This window comes from Lissotriton helveticus, chromosome 5_1 (genome assembly GCF_964261635.1).
Source record: "Lissotriton helveticus chromosome 5_1, aLisHel1.1, whole genome shotgun sequence".
NCBI classification, from domain to species: Eukaryota; Metazoa; Chordata; class Amphibia; order Caudata; family Salamandridae; genus Lissotriton; species Lissotriton helveticus.
Window position 1 is genome coordinate 95,769,379 of NC_136065.1, and position 18,543 is coordinate 95,787,921.

At 45.3% G+C, this 18,543-nt stretch overlaps 1 protein-coding gene across 1 annotated transcript in view; it reads right to left on the reverse strand.

Moving 5' to 3' along the window:
• Window positions 1-18,543, reverse strand: part of LOC144754208 (E3 ubiquitin-protein ligase TRIM39-like) — a 266,530-nt gene that overhangs the window by 221,492 nt on the left and 26,495 nt on the right. Inside the window, exon 3 of the mRNA XM_078641793.1 lies at window positions 4,416-4,646. Coding sequence (XP_078497919.1) covers window positions 4,416-4,646 — 231 coding nt within the window. The remainder of the gene's footprint in view (window positions 1-4,415; window positions 4,647-18,543) is intronic.

Below are 18,543 nucleotides of genomic sequence, written 5' to 3' on the forward strand. Positions count from 1 at the left end.
ATGAAGACCCCGAAGCAAGGGTACAACTAACTCCTGCGACAACTAGAGGGTCGAAACGTCGACAACTGTCTTTTGTTTATCGACTTCACCCCATTATTTATAACATTAATGTGTTATGTGGAGTATGATTTTGATTAAGTGATGTATTGAACCTATGGTCTTTTGTTGGTTTATATTTAAATTGACATACAAGTGCGGTTGCGCCATTTGGTTGTTTTTACAGTCACTATTCCCTATTCACACCATCCACACCTTATCACTTCCCTTACTCCCTGGGGCACTGTACAGCCTATGAATGTTCATTGACTGATATGATATTTAACATAAGCCTACACTGTATTTATTCACAATGTAGGTGTATCTATTGTCTCTCCATTTTTATTAATTTGTTTGAATAGATTTTGTTTTTTGCTGGGACCCCTTTCTCTTAGTACTGTTACTACCCAGGTCCCAGTGACTATGGTTGGGTGAACCCTTTTGCTATACTCCGTATTTCCAAATTGGTCACCCGGGAAACATAGGTTTACTATCTATCATTTTCCTAGAAGCAAAAATGGCATTTGAACATGTGTTTAGATTAACTGGTAAATGACATGTTTGTATGAACATTGACAAGTCATGGTCACTAGAAAACTACTTCATCACAGACTATTTCAGAAGTGGCTGTGGAATCAGAGAGGGATGGTATCTGCCACCATCGGAGGGAGGGATGCTCTCTGCCACCATCGGAAGGATGCTCTCTGCCACCATCGGAGGGATGCTCTCTGTTGCCCTTTGAGGGATGCTCTCTGACGCACTCGGAGGGATGCTCTCTGTCGCCCTCAGAGGGATGCTCTCTGTTCCCCTCGAAGAGATGCTCTTTGTTACCCTCGGATAGGTGCTCTGTTAATGTTAATGTTAATGTTATAAGGAATTTATAAACTGGTCGAGGCCAAGGAGAAGTATTAGTCATGAGCTTGCTCAAATAGCCATGTTTTGAGCAGTTTTCTGAAACGCAACAGTTCTGTGCAGGACCGGATCTCCAGGGGGAACGAGTTCCACAGCTGTGGAGCCAGGTATGCAAATCGACAGCCTCCATGTCGTTTCCGTTTAAATTTAGGGATAGCGAATAGGTGAAGATGTTTAGAACGGAGATCACGGGTGGGAGTGTACCTGGATAATAGATTGTTGATGAATATGAGGCTGTAACTGTTTAGTGATTTAAAGATTAGGCAGCCTGTCTTAAAGGCCGACCGTTGAGGGAGTGGGAGCCAGTGCAGTTTTTTAAGAGAGGCCTGGCCGATTGCCACCTGGGTTGTTGGTGGATCAATCTTGCTGCCTGGTTCTGCACCATCTGGAGTCGCTTAGTCAGACAGTGTGGTATCCCCAAATAGATCGAGTTGGCATAGTCCTGGTGGGACAGTACCAAACCTATCACCACCTGTATTAATGCTGTGTGGGTAAGCAAGTGGCAGATCTTTCAGATCTTTCGCAATTGAAAGAAATCGGTTGAAACCACTGCCCCTAAGTGAGTTTTCAAAGATAGATCTCGGTCTATGGTCACCCCAAGGCTTTTTACAGAAGTAGAGGGCTTAGGAGGGGGCCCGTGTTCTAATGGCCAATAGTGTGGGCCCCAGAAGACCTGGCTTCCCCCTATCAGTAGCACCTCGGTCTTACCTGGGTTAAGTTTCAGGTGATTGTAGTCCATCCAGGGACGGATGTGTGACAGTTTCCTTAAAATTGGTAATTGAATTGGGGGAGTTGTCTATGGTGAATGTGAGCTGAAGATCATCTGCATAATTGAATGTAGTCACATTTCTGTCTTTTAGGGACTCGATTAGCGGGAGGAGGTACAGATTAAATAAGTGGGGGGATAGAGAGGAGCCCTGTGGGACCCCACACATAGTGGTTAGCTTAGGTGCTATGAAATTGGCCAGGCGTACTGCTTGAGTGCGGCCCTCTAGAAAGGATTCCATCCAGTTAAAGGCAGGGCCCTGGATCCCAGTCTGTCTGACACGGTCCCCCAGTATCCTATGGTCGACCATGTCAAATGCGGCAGATAAATCCAGGAGCACCAAAGCCTGAGGGATACCTAAATCGGCTTTCCTGCGTATGTCGTCTAATACTGCCAGTATCGCTGACTCCATAGAATGGGCAGGACGAAATCCTGCCTGGTGGGGGTCCAAATAACCAGATTGTTCCATAAAATTGGATAGGCATTTGGCCATATGTGCTTCCAATATCTTAGCTAAGTAGGGGAGTAGGGATATTGGACGATAATTAGAGGGGTTTATTGGATCTGTTCCAGACTTTTTTAGCAGAGGGACCACAATTGCATCTTTAAATGGTTTAGGGATACAGCCCTGTGACAGTGATGCATTCAAAAGAGATAAAGCAGGCTGCGGGAGAGTGGAAAAGATTTCTTTCAAGATGTATGGTGGGCAACTGTCCAACGGCGAGCCAGATTTTACTTTTGACAATAAGAGAAGGAACGACTGGGGACTAATAGCTGGGAAATATTCCAGCGATAGGGTATTCGTGGGTATGGCCAGGAGTAGTTCATTAAGAGTAGAACATGGGATGCTGGCTTTAATTGTGGCTATTTTCTCGAAAAAGAAGTTATTCAGGTTGTCACAAAGCTTCTGAGTAGGAGTAGGTTTAAGCGATACTCGATCGGCATTTAATAGCTCATTCACAATTGAAAAAATGTCCTTCAATTTATTACTGGAATTCAAAATTCTAGTAGAGAAATGAGCTACCTTTGCCGCATTGATGGCTTTTTAAATAATTTTTCTGCACCTCTACATAGAGGAGCTTATCTTCGGGAGCATAATTTAGTCTCCATTTTCTCTCTTTTTGTCGGTGTCACTCTTGGAGGTATACTTCCTGTCACCCTCGAAGGGATGCTCTCTTTCACCCTCAAAGGGATGCTCTCTTTCACCCTCAAAGGGATGCTCACTTTCACCCTCAAAGGGATGCTCTCTGTCTTTCTCGGAGGGATGCTTCCTGCCACCTTTGGTGGAATACTCCCTGTCACCCTCAGAGGGATGCTCTCTTTCACCCTCAAAGGGATGCTCTCTGTCTTTCTCAGAGGGATGCTCTCTGTCACCCTTGGAGGGATGCTCTCTGTCACCCTTGGAGGGATGCTCTCGGAGGCCCTCGGTGGAATGCTCTCGGAGGCCCTCGGAGGAATGCTCTCTGATGCTCTTGGAAGGATGCTCTCTGATGCTTTTGGAGGGAAGCTCTCTGACACCCTCGGAGGGAAGCTCTCTGACACCCTCGGAGGGAAGCTCTCTGACACCCTCGGAGGGAAGCTCTCTGACACCCTCGGAGGGAAGCTCTCTGACACCCTCGGAGGGAAGTTCTCTGACACCCTCGGAGGGAAGCTCTCTGACACCCTCGGAGGGAAGCTCTCTGACGCCCTCGGAGGGAAGCTCTCTGACGCCCTCCGAGGGATGCTCTCTGTCGCCCTCCGAGGGATGCTCTCTGTCGCCCTCCGAGGGATGCTCTCTGTCGCCCTCCGAGGGATGCTCCCTGTCACTTTCATCTAATGCCCTTTACATGGAGCTATTTCTCAAGAAGCTTCTTGGCTCTAAACTAAAACTATTTGAGCAGATCATCACTGTTAAAGTGACAGCGTATGACCACAATAAGGAGGTTTATACCTCCAATCCCACCCTAAGCCATATTGGTGAGGAATTTGGTTGCCGCTTAGGGTGTCAAGATAATACAGTCATAAATCACATTTCTTTTGCTGCCGAGCAGCAATTTTTGGACATTCATTTTGCATGCTCTGTAATATAATCAAGGGTTACCCATACTATAAAAATGCCACTATTCTTCAAACAAAAGAGTTTACTGTGGCAATCTCTATCTTTATCTGAGGAACATATACCCTTGAGCATGCCAATACCTATTCCAAATGCCCGGTTATATAGCTGTTCACCCTAACAAGAGATTGTTGCATGCGGAAGGAGGTGGCCACCTGTATCAGGGGAAAAGTCATCAATTTAGAACAGAAATGGTTTAAAATTTCTTAGAAAAAAAGGACATAGGTTTCTTTTCCAATTCTCTGAGATGCTTGCTCACATTATGCTTCCCATTTTTATCCTGCTTTTTTCACATTTTCCTTCTTGGTCTCCATCTGTTAATTACTGTCACTGGAATTCCTTGGTGTGTTACATTAACTTGTATATAACACTAAGAGGTCACTGTAAATCTCACTGCTTGTACATAGAATCGAGCTTTTAGCATCAAGTAGGACAATGTAAAATATCCATGTCTGTATAATGTGTGCAGCTCTCAGGGTGCGTGGGGTCACTGTGCATTCACCTGCCAAGAGACGATATGTGTTCCACTCATACATTTATTAAAAGCACACAAAATATGAATATTTCACTTCCTTCTTATGTTGTATTTACCAAACAGTATCTCACCTTCAGGAGTTCCCACGCCGGCACCTCGCACTTTTTTTCTATCTCCGTTATCAGGGCATTGAGAGAGGTGATTTGATTGGACAGTTTGGCGATATTTGCATTTTCTACCAGGGTAATTTTCTTCTCCATTTCCTCCAGTCCCCTGTGCAGTGTTTGCTCATTTTCTTTCAGGAGCTGCAGCAGTTTTTTAAACTCAGATTCAATTTTACTCTTCTCAGTTCTTAACTTCTCCTGTTAGAAGCAAAGAAAAGCTGGTTAGATAAAAAAAAAGGCTTCCTACAAGCCGTCCTGAGAGTGGCAGTCCAGGAGAAGGGTGGATGGTCTGTCTATTGTAATTGTAATCACCTTGCACAAAGGCTGTGTCTGAGAGACATCCAAAAAATGACATTTGAAAGAGAATCTAACTAAACCAGTTTCAAAGCTTTAGAGAGTGGATCTGGTTCCCTTGTCTGCAAAATGAGTATGTCAGAACTCAAGTTAATTACTTTAACGACTTACCAGTTCTTGCACGGGAACAGAGATGCTAGATCCCTAGTCCCACTCAGCAATGCCAGTAGGTCTCAACGAGAACCTCCTAACCATTACCTTGGGGGACGGGGGAATTGGATAAAATAAGAAACAAAGAAGAGACGGGTCCGGAATGGTTCCTTCTGTCAGTTATCTGCAAACACCTTCTCTTTGTTTCATTTAGTGGAACCTGTAAATTTAAAGCAACATTACTACCTATACTTCTACTCTGCTCTTGTATACTCTACTGTGTATCTCACCCACCCTTAATCTCCTGGACCTTGCTTCTCTTCTGGTTATTTAGTGAGATTCTGCCTTCCTCGCCAGCTAGTTGTTACTGATAAAGAAAAAATTAGAAATTAATTCCTCTAGTCCTTCTTTTTAATTTATTGATCTATTTATTTTAATGTATGTGCACTTACTTCACTAACTGTAGAGTGATTCTTTATGTGGGTTTCTGTGTGTATTCCTGTTCTGTTCCTTGACTATTATTTCCATAGCCTTCCTTTTTAAATCTGTTCTTTGACTCACAGATCCTGAATTGTTTCTCGATATTGTGCTGTAATTATGTACAATCATTCACAACCCTTGTGATTTAGAGAACTCCAAAATACTAACTCCTTTTTTCCTTCTTCCTGTACCAGGGTTTCTTCTTATGTATATAGAGCGGAGCATACAGTTTCTGGTAAGTATTTACAGACTTTCAATTAATACAAATTCCTTAATTGTCTTTATGCCTCAGAACTAAATTGCCTTTCCATTTTCAGGTTCTACAACAGCAACTGACTTCAATGCGGGTAAGTTCGTTTCTCATAACTACTACATTTCTGAAGTAATGTCCACTTAGCTCTGTACTCGAACACGCCTTTCCTTTACCGCTCGAACTTCTGTTAGGAAACGCTGCCTCTGACGAATTCTGTGTCACACGCGACACCGCTCTGAATTCAGCTTGTCGGTAACTCGTGACAGATTCGGTAGGCGAGTTACTAATAGGCACACCTTGTTCTCTGGATATCAACTGGAAGTGAAACGTTTTAGTTTCAATAACGGGCCAAGAACTCTGGGAATCTGAACTAATGGCGACCTTCCTGACGGAAAACTTTAGTGAAGTGTGTCGTCATGAAGGTGCTCGCGCTGCTCCTCTACTCCTCCGCAGCTGTTGGCACACAAGCTAGACCGCTCACCTCCGCTCTATCATCGGTGGCCATCTTAGGTGCCATCTCATATCTCCATTTGCGGACCAGACTGGTCCAAGTATTCCAGCTAGGAAACGCCTGATCTTTTATTATAGAACATACTCCGCACGTATTTGTACCTAGATTTGTGGTTCTGACAGAGTACAATAAAGTTGGATCCAATTCCCCCCACTTTTTTCTTGACCAAGGACGGGAGGGCTTTGTAGGGTACCTGGATTGCTGTGTGTCCAAGACTAATGTCGGCATAACATCAGTCTCCCAGAGGTGAGGGAACATCACCTGAAGTCTGCACTGCTTGCTGCAAGAGCCAAGGGTATGCCTAGCACTGAGAAGCCCCCCTGAAAAGAGAAGGAAGGACAGTGTCACGAGATAAGAGAGTACAGGCTGTCCAAGAGATAAGCCCACAATATTGTCTATTTAAGAAACACCCATAGAAAGTTGACTGCCAGTGGGAGGGAGGACAGGAGCGATCTGAGTAGCGTGGGGTCTGCCAGTCTCCCTGAGCAGTTCCCATAGTGAGCTGTGCCAAACCATTCAAGAGAGAGTCAACATTGTGTCATTGGTGCCTGACGTCAGAACTGCACTTAGAAGTCCCGCCATCAATGATCACTGATCAGGGTTGGGAAGTCGCATCTGCCAAAGACAACCACTTGCTGAGGACTCTACCCTGAAGCACCAACTTTTATCACCGAGCATCTGTGAGCAACTGTCCTGGAAGCCCACAACTGTCAAAGACAAGTGGCACCGTGGAGACCTGGCAAAGTGATTAGCGCTAGCAGTCATTGGCTTGAATGAGGCTGCCCTACAGCTCCGCACAACTGAAGCCTCTGCTACAGGAACGGGTACTCCAAGCACGCCACCATCGAGTAGGTATAGCAGGGCAGAGAAACCTGCAGTCAGAGCAATATAGTTTTTACCCACGTGAAATCTTTGAGGCAAAAGCCACTGAACTGATCTACACAGTAGCCAGTGGGGTGACCCAGAGTCTGTGCTTGATGAATATCTATGCTCATATGACATACAGGGGACTATAGACACTAGAACTCTTACAGAGAGTAGAGGCCACCAGAGGTCTGCTGCGCTATTCCTAAGAACGTACATTGGAACTCTATCTTTGTATGTTTATTGAACCGGGTGGTATTTATTTTATCGTGACCTTACAATATTTCTAACTAAAAATAAGTACTGCGCTAGACATAACATTATTGTGTCCGTTGTTTAACTGTTGGGTTCTGAGTGCTTGCCCCGCCATCTACCTCTGTCAGAAGCCTTTGACTGCTCGACCTCGCTATCCTGGGAGACAAGTGCAGAAAGGGATGTCCTTGGCCTGTTTCAAAGTCATAGTAGGACAGATCCCAGGACACTAGAGGCAAACAACCTCAACCAACAAGATAATTAGCTCCTCTCGGACTTGTGACCCTCCTCCCCTGATCGTGGTATGGCCATGTTCAAATCCTGAGCCTTGTGACCAGGGCTAGGATCTGGTGCACAGTGTTTGACAGCAATGAACGGACACTCAGCTGTCAGTACTATCAGGAGGTATAGCGACAAGTGAGGTAGCAACCACTACAGAATGAAGAGTGTACTTTACAAAAAAACACTTCACGAAAACTGTGGGAGAGTTTATGGTAATGACACCTGTGAGAAGTTAGCCGAGAGCATGTGAAGCAAGTTGTTTTACCAATTATAATCCCTTGAGTACCAAATGAAAGGACACCACACAAGGTATATAGCAAATATATATGTATTTAATCTAAACACACCCCTCTGCTCTCTTTATGAGGTCAGAGGTGAAAGTACATTACAAGATTCTGAATTAGCATACAATAAGTTGCACAAATAAAGTTATGCCCTAGGGGCCTCACAAACCATATACTAAAATAGTGGTACAAGAACCACGTGAGAAATAGAAAGCAGGCCTGGGGCCTGTGGAATCGCTGGGGCTACTCTAAACAACCAAAGGTTAGAAAGTAGGAGGCCCACTGGAGACGAGTGCAGTGTATAAACACAGCCACGGGTTACCATTGACTGTCTATGGGAAACGAAGAAGTTACAAAGTACAATTTAAGGACACTTGCAGATGGACTAGGATGAAACCCTTTTAAACTAGGACACTTTGAGAGTCAAGACCCACCGGAGCACCGGAGTACTCGTGTTACCTCACCCAGGGAAGCGGGGTGCATAGGTGCCTTTTGGTGTCGGGTTTCGGCGTCATTTTAAATGGAGAGCTGCAAAGAAGTTCTGCAGGCGACCAGAGGAAAAGTGTGTCCGTGTGGATCCAAGGGTGGATCGAAGATCTGAAGAACCTGAAAGCAGAGGGGACAGAGTCTGGGTCACTAGCCAGTGACCAGGAAAGTACCAGGAAGGAACCAGGCGATGTCGGGTGATTTCAGGTGAAGAAGGTGAGTTTGTCTCTTCAGCCACGAGGTCCAGGAGGCATCGACGATGACCAAGCGCTGGATTCAAGCTGTCCGACGACGGATCTAGTTGACTGCAGTGTCGGTATCTGGATTGGACCCAACAAGCCTTGGCAACCGCAACCCACGCAGGATGTCAAGATGTACTCTGTTGCAGACCAGCAAGGTCTGTGTCGCTTCTCCTTTCAGGGAAGCTGGAGCAAGCTGGGAGCAACCAGTAAAGCATGTTTGTTGTAAAGGAAAGTCTTCAGGGGGCTCACTAGCCAACGGGCAAGGAACCGAGAAGACGTGTCGAGCTCAAATGCAAAAGCGGGGCCCACGGGACAATTGTGGAGTGTGGTGGCCTGTGCTTCGGTGCAAATGGTGCTCGGGGCTGGGGCTTCTCGTACCCCAATGCACAACTGCGAGATACCTCGGGAGTCGATGCAGTTAGCAAAATGCTGGATGTCCAGGAGTTCCAGTCCCACCTCTCTCGTGTCTGCCACGTGTCCCAGCTTTGCTGTGAATGTGGGTCGGGGTCAGAGATGTCTGGAAGTCTGTGTACTGTGTCGCAGATTCTTCGTGATCCGGCGGGAGCCTCGATAATGCAGACCGGCAAAGTTGCTGTTTGTGCCTGTTTACACAGGGTGGTCACTCCTTGACCACAAGGGAGATGTCTTCCGTCTTCCAGTCGAAATGGAACGTCGAAGGTCCAGGATATGTCTTACAAAGATTCGTCCAGGGTAATCTAAAGTCCTAGGGACACAGCCCCAATACTTATACTAAGTTTGTGGGCTGGACTACCTGACTAGGTCCCTCCTATCTGTGGACCAGGAGAGGGGGTGGCTACACCCACTTTCCTTTGTCCAGTTTCGCGCCAGAGCTGGGGCTCTGTGTGTTCAATAAAAACATCAAAGTCTCTTATGCTTCTTTGCTGATCATCATCACTCACGGCTGTGTCCGCCTCCTCTGTACTGTAGATGTTATTATTCTGCTAAACATTGTCCCATCTTCATTTTTGTCCATATAAAACTGCTCACAGCCGTGAGTGATGATGATCAGCAAGGAAGCATAAGAGACTTTGATGTTTTTATTGAACATGTGAAATTAGACATATTGCTGGATTTACAATATATGTTGCAGGATGAAGTACGAGAATTATAGCCATCTCATGCATATTGTTTTTTTAAATTTTTTTAATGTAATTAATAAGGTGCGTCCAATTAGGTTTGTTTAACAACAAGAAAACGCTGGTAGATTAGACATTTCATAAGAGTGACACCTTGTTGCATGCTGGGAAACGTAGTACCTAGAAATTAAGTTAAGGGGAAGAGTGCATGTTGAAAATTCTAGGGGGTGTTGCTTTAATGAGCAACAGGTGTGTTTAGTAGAGCAGCCATCAAAAATGAAGCGCGCAGAGCAGAAAGATGAAGCAGTTAATGGTGCCGTTCGCTCGAGCTGACACGTCATGGAGGTGATTTATCGTGGGTGTTGAATAGGCAGTCAGCGCCGTCGGGAGCTTGAATGAAGGTTTATGAAGCATGAGGTAGCGCGATTACAGCAGTTACCGCAAGTACATTTTTGTCGGTCCACCCAGTTAGTGAAAGACGAAGTTTTGAGGAAGACGGGGTTAAGGGCAGAATCTTTTGTAAGGGCAACAGCGTAGCAAACAACATGGCAGTGTAAAGCATGAGGCCGGTGGGGGTTGAATTATGTTCAATCTTGGCTTGGTGACACCGTGAACATCAGATTACATGTTTTTTATTTGTGCACGAGATTTTCAGCAATAGGATCAGTACCAAATGCTAGATTTCATATGAAATATGTAGTGATCTTGTTTATTACTTATGTGACAAATGAAATGAGAATACTGATTGTTCTTTCAAGTACTGTTTGTATTTTAGATATCCCTGACGAAGGAAACTATTCCCGAAATGCATTGAATTTTTATATCGTGATTAATGGAAACGTTACTCCCCTGTGCTATGTAAAGCCTCTTAAAAGGAAAACTGAATGCATAAAATGAATTGAAAAAATGAAAACAGGAAATAAGAAAAGGAGTAAAATAAAGTTAAAATTGAAAAATACAATTAAGAGTTTAATTCATTGGATTCATTCCTGTAGTGAAAAGAAGGTTGTGCAGTTTGTATGGGGACCGAACCCTGGTCTCCTTTGATGGTGTTTACTTTGCAAGCGCATTGGGCGAAGCGCTATCAGGCTTGCACGCCGCTCCAGCATTGAAGAAACCGTGGTTTAAGTATTGAAAAAACTTTCTGAGTACTAAGGTGTGCATTCCACCACTCCAATCAATTCGCAGCCCCTGCTAGGCCTTGGATGCACCTATGCCCTGGGTACCAATGGTACACTCTACAGGGACTCACAAAGGTGACTCAATACCCAATCTGGTATGTACCTTAAGTACATGGAGTCCATTTTATAGAGAAAGCAGATAGACTGGGGCCCTGATTAGCAGGGTCCCAGTCCAACTAAGTCAAAAACCATCAAAACACCAGGAAACAAGCATTTACAATGCAATGGTTTCACCTTTGGAAAAGTTAGAGCTATTGGCATTATAAATGACAAAATTTGTATTTATGTGTTGGTTTTGAAAATAGATAAATGGCATTGTCATTTACATTGCCAAGAAAAACGCTGCAACTTATAAGCAAGCGTTAGTAATACATAAACTGTTAGTCACATAGTATTCATTATGAAGCAAAATTGTGCATCATGGTCTTGATGGGGTGAGGGGGTTCGTGCTCGTACTTTATTTATTATTTTATTTATTTATTTATTTATTTAAAACTTGTAATGCGCATCAGCTACCCGCAGTGGGTTTCCCGGCGCAAGGGATAGACTGAAGTAGAAAAAAAAGGAGAACACAGCAGAGTTATTAACCCCTTGCATGCTCATGACGGAACGGTTCCGTCATCAGCGTCGGTGCTCCGGTGCTGATGACGGAACATTTCCGTCATGAGCCAATATGCTTTTAAACCCTTCAGCACTGCAGCGAAATTCGCGCAGCACTGAAGGGGTTAACAGCTAAAACTGCAAAAGACTATTGAAAAAGTAGAGTTTTCAATTTTTTGCGGAAGCAGAGCATATTGGTCTCAGTCTTCAGAGCAACAGGCAGAGCATTCCAAAATTTGGGACCTAGATGGGAGAAAGATCTACCTCCCATCTTCACCAGTTTAAATCTAGGAATGACAAAATCACAGTTAGCTGAGGATCTTAAGGTACGGCTGGGCCTGTAGGATTGAACCAGACTCTGAAGATACAGTGGAGCAGAGCCCTGTTTAATTTTAAAAAGGTAGCATAAGGCTTTAAATTTTCTGCGGTTCGAAACCTTAAGACAATGTAGATCTCGAAGAGCTTGGGTGGCCGAGGATCTCCTCGGGATGTTGCACAGGAGGCGGGCCGATGAGTTTTGCCCGACCTGTAGTTTATTAATTGTCGCAACATCGGCACCTAGGTAGAGAACGTTACCATAGTCCAGGCGAGATGTTACTAACGCCTGGACCACGGTTCTCCTGGTGGCGTAAGGCAACATCCACAGAATTTTCTGAAGCCATCTAAGAGTAGTGAAACAGATGGCCGCCACCTTGTTGGCCTGTTGCCTCATAGACAGTTTGTCATCTATGAGGAATCCAAGGTTGCGTACCACCGGGACCGGTTGAGGAAGGGGACCCATAGCACAAGGCCAATGTTGCGGACCCCAGAGATCTTTATGTTTCCTCAAGATGACAATCTCGGTCTTGTCACCGTTTAGCTTGAGGAGATGCCTCTGCATCCACTCAGCTACTAGTGACAGACCGGTTTTCAGACCAGACACATTGTTGGCTTCAGTGCTAGAGAGGGAGAAGACAATTTGCGTGTCACCGTCGTATGAAAAAATGGTTAGCCCGGCATCCTCCATGATGGAAGCAAGAGGTTTGATGTAAACGTTAAACAACAAAGGGCTGAGGATGGACCCTTGAGGGACGCCATACGCCGAAGGACAAATCGCAGATGCAGCTTTCGCAGAGAAGACCTGGAAAGTGCGCTCACTTAAGGAGGCAAACCAGGCCAATGCAGGGCCAACTATTCCTAGGGACCGGAGAGAGTTCAGTAAGATGGAATGAGACACGGTATCAAACGCTGCGCTCAAATCCAAAAGGATAAGAGCAGAGGTCTCTCCGCGATCGATACCGTGCCGTAACCTCTCCGTTACCCCAAGTAGTGCAGTCTCGGTAGAATGGTGAGCGCGAAAACCGGACTGGGAGGGATGTAGAAAGCCCTGATTTTCAATAAAGGAAGTGAGCTGCGTATTCACATGCCTCTCTAGCACCTTTGATAAAATAGGCAACAAGGAAATGGGTCTGAAATTAGCCAGGTTTGACATATCCGCACCGGCCTTTTTCAGAAGTGGGATCACCATCGCGTGCTTCCAGTCTTGCGGCACATGAGACTCATTTAAAGAAGCATTCAAGAGTCTCATGAGTAGTCGCCGGCATTCAAGAACAAGCAACTTTAAGATCTTTGCAGGCACCGGATCGCGCGGTGAGCCGGATCTTACACTATTCAGGCAAGAGAGAAACGAGTTGTCGTCAAACAGTTGCCAGTAAGTTAGTTTGATATGCTTTCCTCAATGGCACACTACCTAATCGTTCCCCTCGAGACCGCAAGGCCTCTTTCTAACTATGACGTGGAAACTGGTGCCACAGCCAATACTTGAGGAAGCTTTCACCCAGTAACAGTTAAGTCGGAAAGCAAATCAGATTGAAACTGAAGACCCTAAAACCACAATGTCCAAACAGAGGTATGAAATGCAATTTGCCCCTGTAATAACATTCTCACTGGTCCGACATCAAACAAGATGCCTCTTGAGATCATATTCCATAAGGAAGGAGGGCCTGGAAACTATCCTGGTAACTGAAGTGAGGCTAGCTATCCTAACCAGGCAACAACAGGACAACCACAGGTTCCAGAAGGAACTGAATACCATTCTCAGCCACTTGGTGTTCCGTCCTGGTGTTCGAGAGCCAGGTTGCAACTAAAGCAAATGCTACTGTATCTGAAAGAATTTCACAGTAATTGTACGATCACTACTAGTGGCTGCTAGATTGAATCACCCTACCTTCTGGGCGCCCTACTTACAAAAGAACTAACATGTAAATGTGTTGCAGCAAAAGTACCTCAAAGATGTTTTCCCCTGACTTCACCAACGATCGCTCTTTGCCATTTTGTATTCGTCCAACTTAAGGTTGACAAATAAATTGTATGAAGTGGCTGAAAATAGGGGGTCTTTTCCTATTTGGGTGCCAAATGGAATTTGCGGGTTTTTTCTTGTATTTTCTCTACTCCACAGCAGGATGGAGTACTTGGGGCGCTCAGTAAGTAGTGTTTTTTTGTGTTCACCACTCGGTGAGATTAATGCACGTGTGCAAATCGTGTTAGAGTACAGCACACTAGGGTGCGGCAGGGACTGACTGGGAGGAAAGAGTTTACAACAGGGTACTTCAGCATGTGTACATTTGTCAAGTCTTTAACAGTAGCTGTGCAAAGAATCCTCTGCAAGACAAATTTAAATGAAGTTGGGAATTGCTTTGGGCTGGCTTTAGTTCAAAAAGGGGGGGGGGCACTGTGGCATTTACATTAAAATCTTTTTCATTTATTGGAGATTTTTTTTTTTGTGGCCTAACGGCTTGAGTTCGAATGGGGAACCAGGTGAAGTTCCGGTTTGGTTTGAAAAATTTTCTGTGCAAATTACTTAATCTCCCTGTGTTTCTTAAAAATACAGATCTTGTGTAATGTATAATTCGGTGCTCATGAAGAGCGCTCCGAAGCCTTTGGGGCACTTTCGCGCTATATAAAACTGTAAAATAAAAAAATCGCGGAATCGCATCGAGGCTGAAGAATGCCAAGCTGCCTTTTATAGTAAATACAGCGTGTTTACTTTTTGGCAGATTCTTGGAGGATGTGGGCGAAGTACAGAGAGATTCCTGGTCTGCTCTGCAATTATGTAACTTTGACAAAACATTAATGGCCCCAAACTTCGTGCATGATTTTATATCTTGGAAGCACTGATCTATTTCCGTTTCGATTTTAATCTTCTGCCTTCTCTGAATACCTTTTGACGAGACTGTCTTAATGTAAAGTGTTAAGGATTTGCAGAGTTGAGAGCAGTTATATACAGCTCTAACAGCAGAACAGTCAAACCTTTGAAACCACCGGAGAGACAAAATTTAAACGTTCCCAAAAAGCTGTAATGTTCCTAAAGTAGAGTATGTGCTAACTGTATAATCTGTGTGTGAATACTTGGCGAACAGGGCGGTTTTGGTTCTTTAGGTCTGGTGATATTGACCCTGGGGGATTCCTGCGAGGCCCCAGCCATCCTAGCATGCAGGAAGTAACATGTTGCTGTTAGTATTGACTTGACATGACTGTGTGCCTTACTTAGAAGCCTGGGCTTGTGCACACGTTATCCCGGTGTCAATAAGAAGCACAAAGTTGCCTTTGAAGCAGCATAGCTCGGCTGCTGCTTATTCACAAAGAAGGCAGTGATGCCTCGGATTACACAGCGCCCGCCATATTTTTTCAACGAAAAATGCAACTTCATGTTTAAGCCGCACATATTACGGTCTTTGCTCTCGCTCCCGGAGTGACCTGTGACCCCTGAGTAATAAAATATGCATACTTGGATAACTACAGCAAAGAATTCACTACCACAGCCCAGCCCACCCCACCCCTCCCCCTTCCCGTTCCCCCCACAACCCCGAATTCGCCAGAAGGGCAGTAGTTTAGCAATAAATCATTTGTCTTTTTTCCACATCATCCTTCATCAACAGTTAATGAAGACGGAATGGTTACTTTTTTGTGTGCTAAACAGCTGTACAGAATGCAAAGAATAAACATGGTCCCGTAGCAGAGGAAGTCCATAGAGACGCATACACGAAATACAACTGAAACAGCAAGAATAAGAGATGATAAGCACACGGACAGCGGGAGGGGGGGCGGGCAGGCACACGGACAGCGGGAGGGGGCGGGCAGGCACACGGACAGCGGGCGGGCAGGCACACGGACAGCGGGAGGGGGGCGGGCAGGAAACAGCCAGCGGGACAGGGAACAAGACGAACAATGAAGACAAACATCGAAAAAAAAAAAAGTACACGCCCACAGTAGCCACGTCTTCATGACGTTGCGGAGAGGGAAAGAATCGGCGGAACGCCCATGAGTCGCCTCTCAAAATGACGGACGCCTCTGTTATCCAATGGCTAGCCTCCATTTATGGAGCTAGCCAATGGAAACAGAGGCGGGACAAAGCCCACATACTGAAAAACAAAAGATTTCGCCTGCACGAAACGCTGCTTGCGCAGCTTTCGACAGGCGAAACCTAAAAAGTAGGGACAACCATATAGTCAGATTGCACCTTCCTACAACACCCTTGTTAACTGTATCACTACAGATGCCCCTGTTGAACACTTAAATATCACAACCAATGGCAGTGTCAGAGAGGTGATAAATGTGCACCACTGCTGAAGGGGCTTCCACGTTACAGGCCTGCTATTTCTTCCATCCTGAGGCAGGGTTAAGTGCACTAGTTATCCTGGGACATTCCAGTCAGCTGTGGCCTATCCCTGTAAGAGAAGTCTAATGAAGGCATAAAATTTGACACGTCAAACTATGGCCGATTAATTAGACAGTCGCAGAAAAACCTTGTGGATTGAACAGAACAGATAATGTCCAAAGTCAGCTGTGCCCATGTCATTAGAAATGCAAATGTCCTGAAGAAGGGAATGTACATGTCCCAATACGTGCTAAGATTAGACGGCATGTGGTTTAATGAACCATTTGTGGAATAAATATCAATCTACACAATGTTGGAGTTTTCATGCTCTCCTTATTACTTATATAAACTCTGTTGGATGTTCTGTGGTTTCATGATGTATATACAATACCATACAGAAAACACAGTGGACGGACCCACTAACAACTGCGATTCACTGGTGTTTATATTTGTATGAGTGCCAGAACCCGATTAGGTTTATTAAAGGACCCCTCACCCACCAACCTAGTTGGTGTCATGCTTCAACATTGGGGTCTTAACTGGATAGCCGAATGCCACCCAGTTGTGCTACAACGCCTGATTACAGCTGAGTTGGATTTGTGTGGCTGTGAAAAAAGTGGCGCGAGTTAAAATTGTCTCTGGGAATCCTTACCAAATAAAAACTTTATTCCCAGCGGCCCAGGACCAGGTTAATAAAGGAAGAGGACAACTTTGAGATAAATTAATCTAGGTTGTCACTGTGGTTGGTCTACATGTTTCAGCCTCTTAAAAAGGTGGGAGGCTTTCGTCAGGACCCGGTGAATGTAGTGAGGGTGTGGCAAAAATAAGCCAAGTTTTTCGTGTTATCAACACACGCGCTAAGGTGTGTTGTGTGATGAGTGGTATCTGTCTAGTTACGGACTCACTGGAAAAAACAGACCCACTGGAAAAAACACTAGCTACGTTTGGTTGATATGCTTTATTTCGATACATAAATATCTTAAAAGCAGTACATACATTAATAGAAAATACGTTATCAAGGCCAACAATAAAATACATTTGTAATTTAAAAAGGCTAAAACAATCGGACTGTTACAATAAATAATTAAGAAGGAATTAAATTGAAATAGAAAGCCTTTTAGAACGAAGCAACCATGACATTTTTAAAAATTTTGAAACACCACAGACGATAGGGGGGGATGTATCAGTCAGTAAGATGCAGAGGGCCACCAAGTGCTGGCATGTACCTAAAAGTCTACACAATGGTGTGAGCCAGCGCCTCCTTGGTGCACAATGGTCCAGGCATTCAAAAAGAATGTGTGCCACCGTCTCCACCCGTGTCAAACACAAAGCACAGAAGGGCGAAGACTGGGAAGATGATTTCCACCTGGACACCAGGTTGCCTAGAGGTAAAATGCCCACTCTGAACTTAAAGTAGAGAGCCCTGTCCATTGGAATAGAGATGAGGTCCAGATAAGGCTCATATGCCACAACATCTTTGATTTTTAAGAATGCAGCGGTCGAATTGCAGTGTCGTGGGTTACCAATGAGTTTGGAAGATACCCAGTCCCAGTATAGTTTCTTCAGGGTGGTCTTGGGAGGAGCAGATCGAGTAGCCCAAGAATCATCCAGACCCAACTCCCCCAGGAGACTCTTGACATCCCTCAGCCATTTTATTCGGTGCCATCCCTCCATTGCAATCACCTCAGACAGACCTGCTGCATATGAGGCTAGCTCCGGGACCCTCCACAAGCGAGCCCACAAGAGCAAGGGCCGGAGTCGCGCCTGGTCCGCAATTGGTCTGCAGCCCAGGTCGAGAAGCACCGGAACTGTGGGTGTGCTCAATGGAAGAGCCATAAGTTCTTTCAGGAATTTACTTTCCGCTTTAGCTAATACCTCAAGGTTAGAGGTGCCCCACAACTCCGCCCCATACAGGGCGGCAGTAACCCCTCTAGCTTTGTAAATGTCTATAACCGGGGAAATGCAATGTTTAGAAGATGAGCGATGTTCCCTGAGTAGGACGCCAGCCACCCTTTTGTGGCTGAGAAGCATCTTATGAATGTGTGGGGTCCAACTCATGGAATTGCTAAGGCGGATCCCCAAATAATCAAACTCACAGACCTTCTCCAGGGGGACAGTTTTCAAAACCGGGGGCGCCCTAGTTTTTTGGGAGGATTCATGGTCAGGTATTTGGTCTTATCTACATTGATCGTCAAGCCCCTGAGAGAGCAGAACTCCTGGAAACGGTTGAGGAGCTTTTGGAGACCCTGGGGTGTCTTTGCGATAAGAAGGGTATCGTCGGCAAAGAGCAGGGTGGGGATCCGAATGCCCGCCAGGGACGGAGCATCTGCTGGTTCTTTAAGCAGGTACTCTACCACACCATTCACGTACAAGGAGAATAGTGTGGGAGCTAACACAAATCCCTGGCGGACACCCCTGCACACCGGAATCCTATTGGTTTTCTCCCCATTCGTACCCCACCGCACCTGTGCATAGTTGTCTGT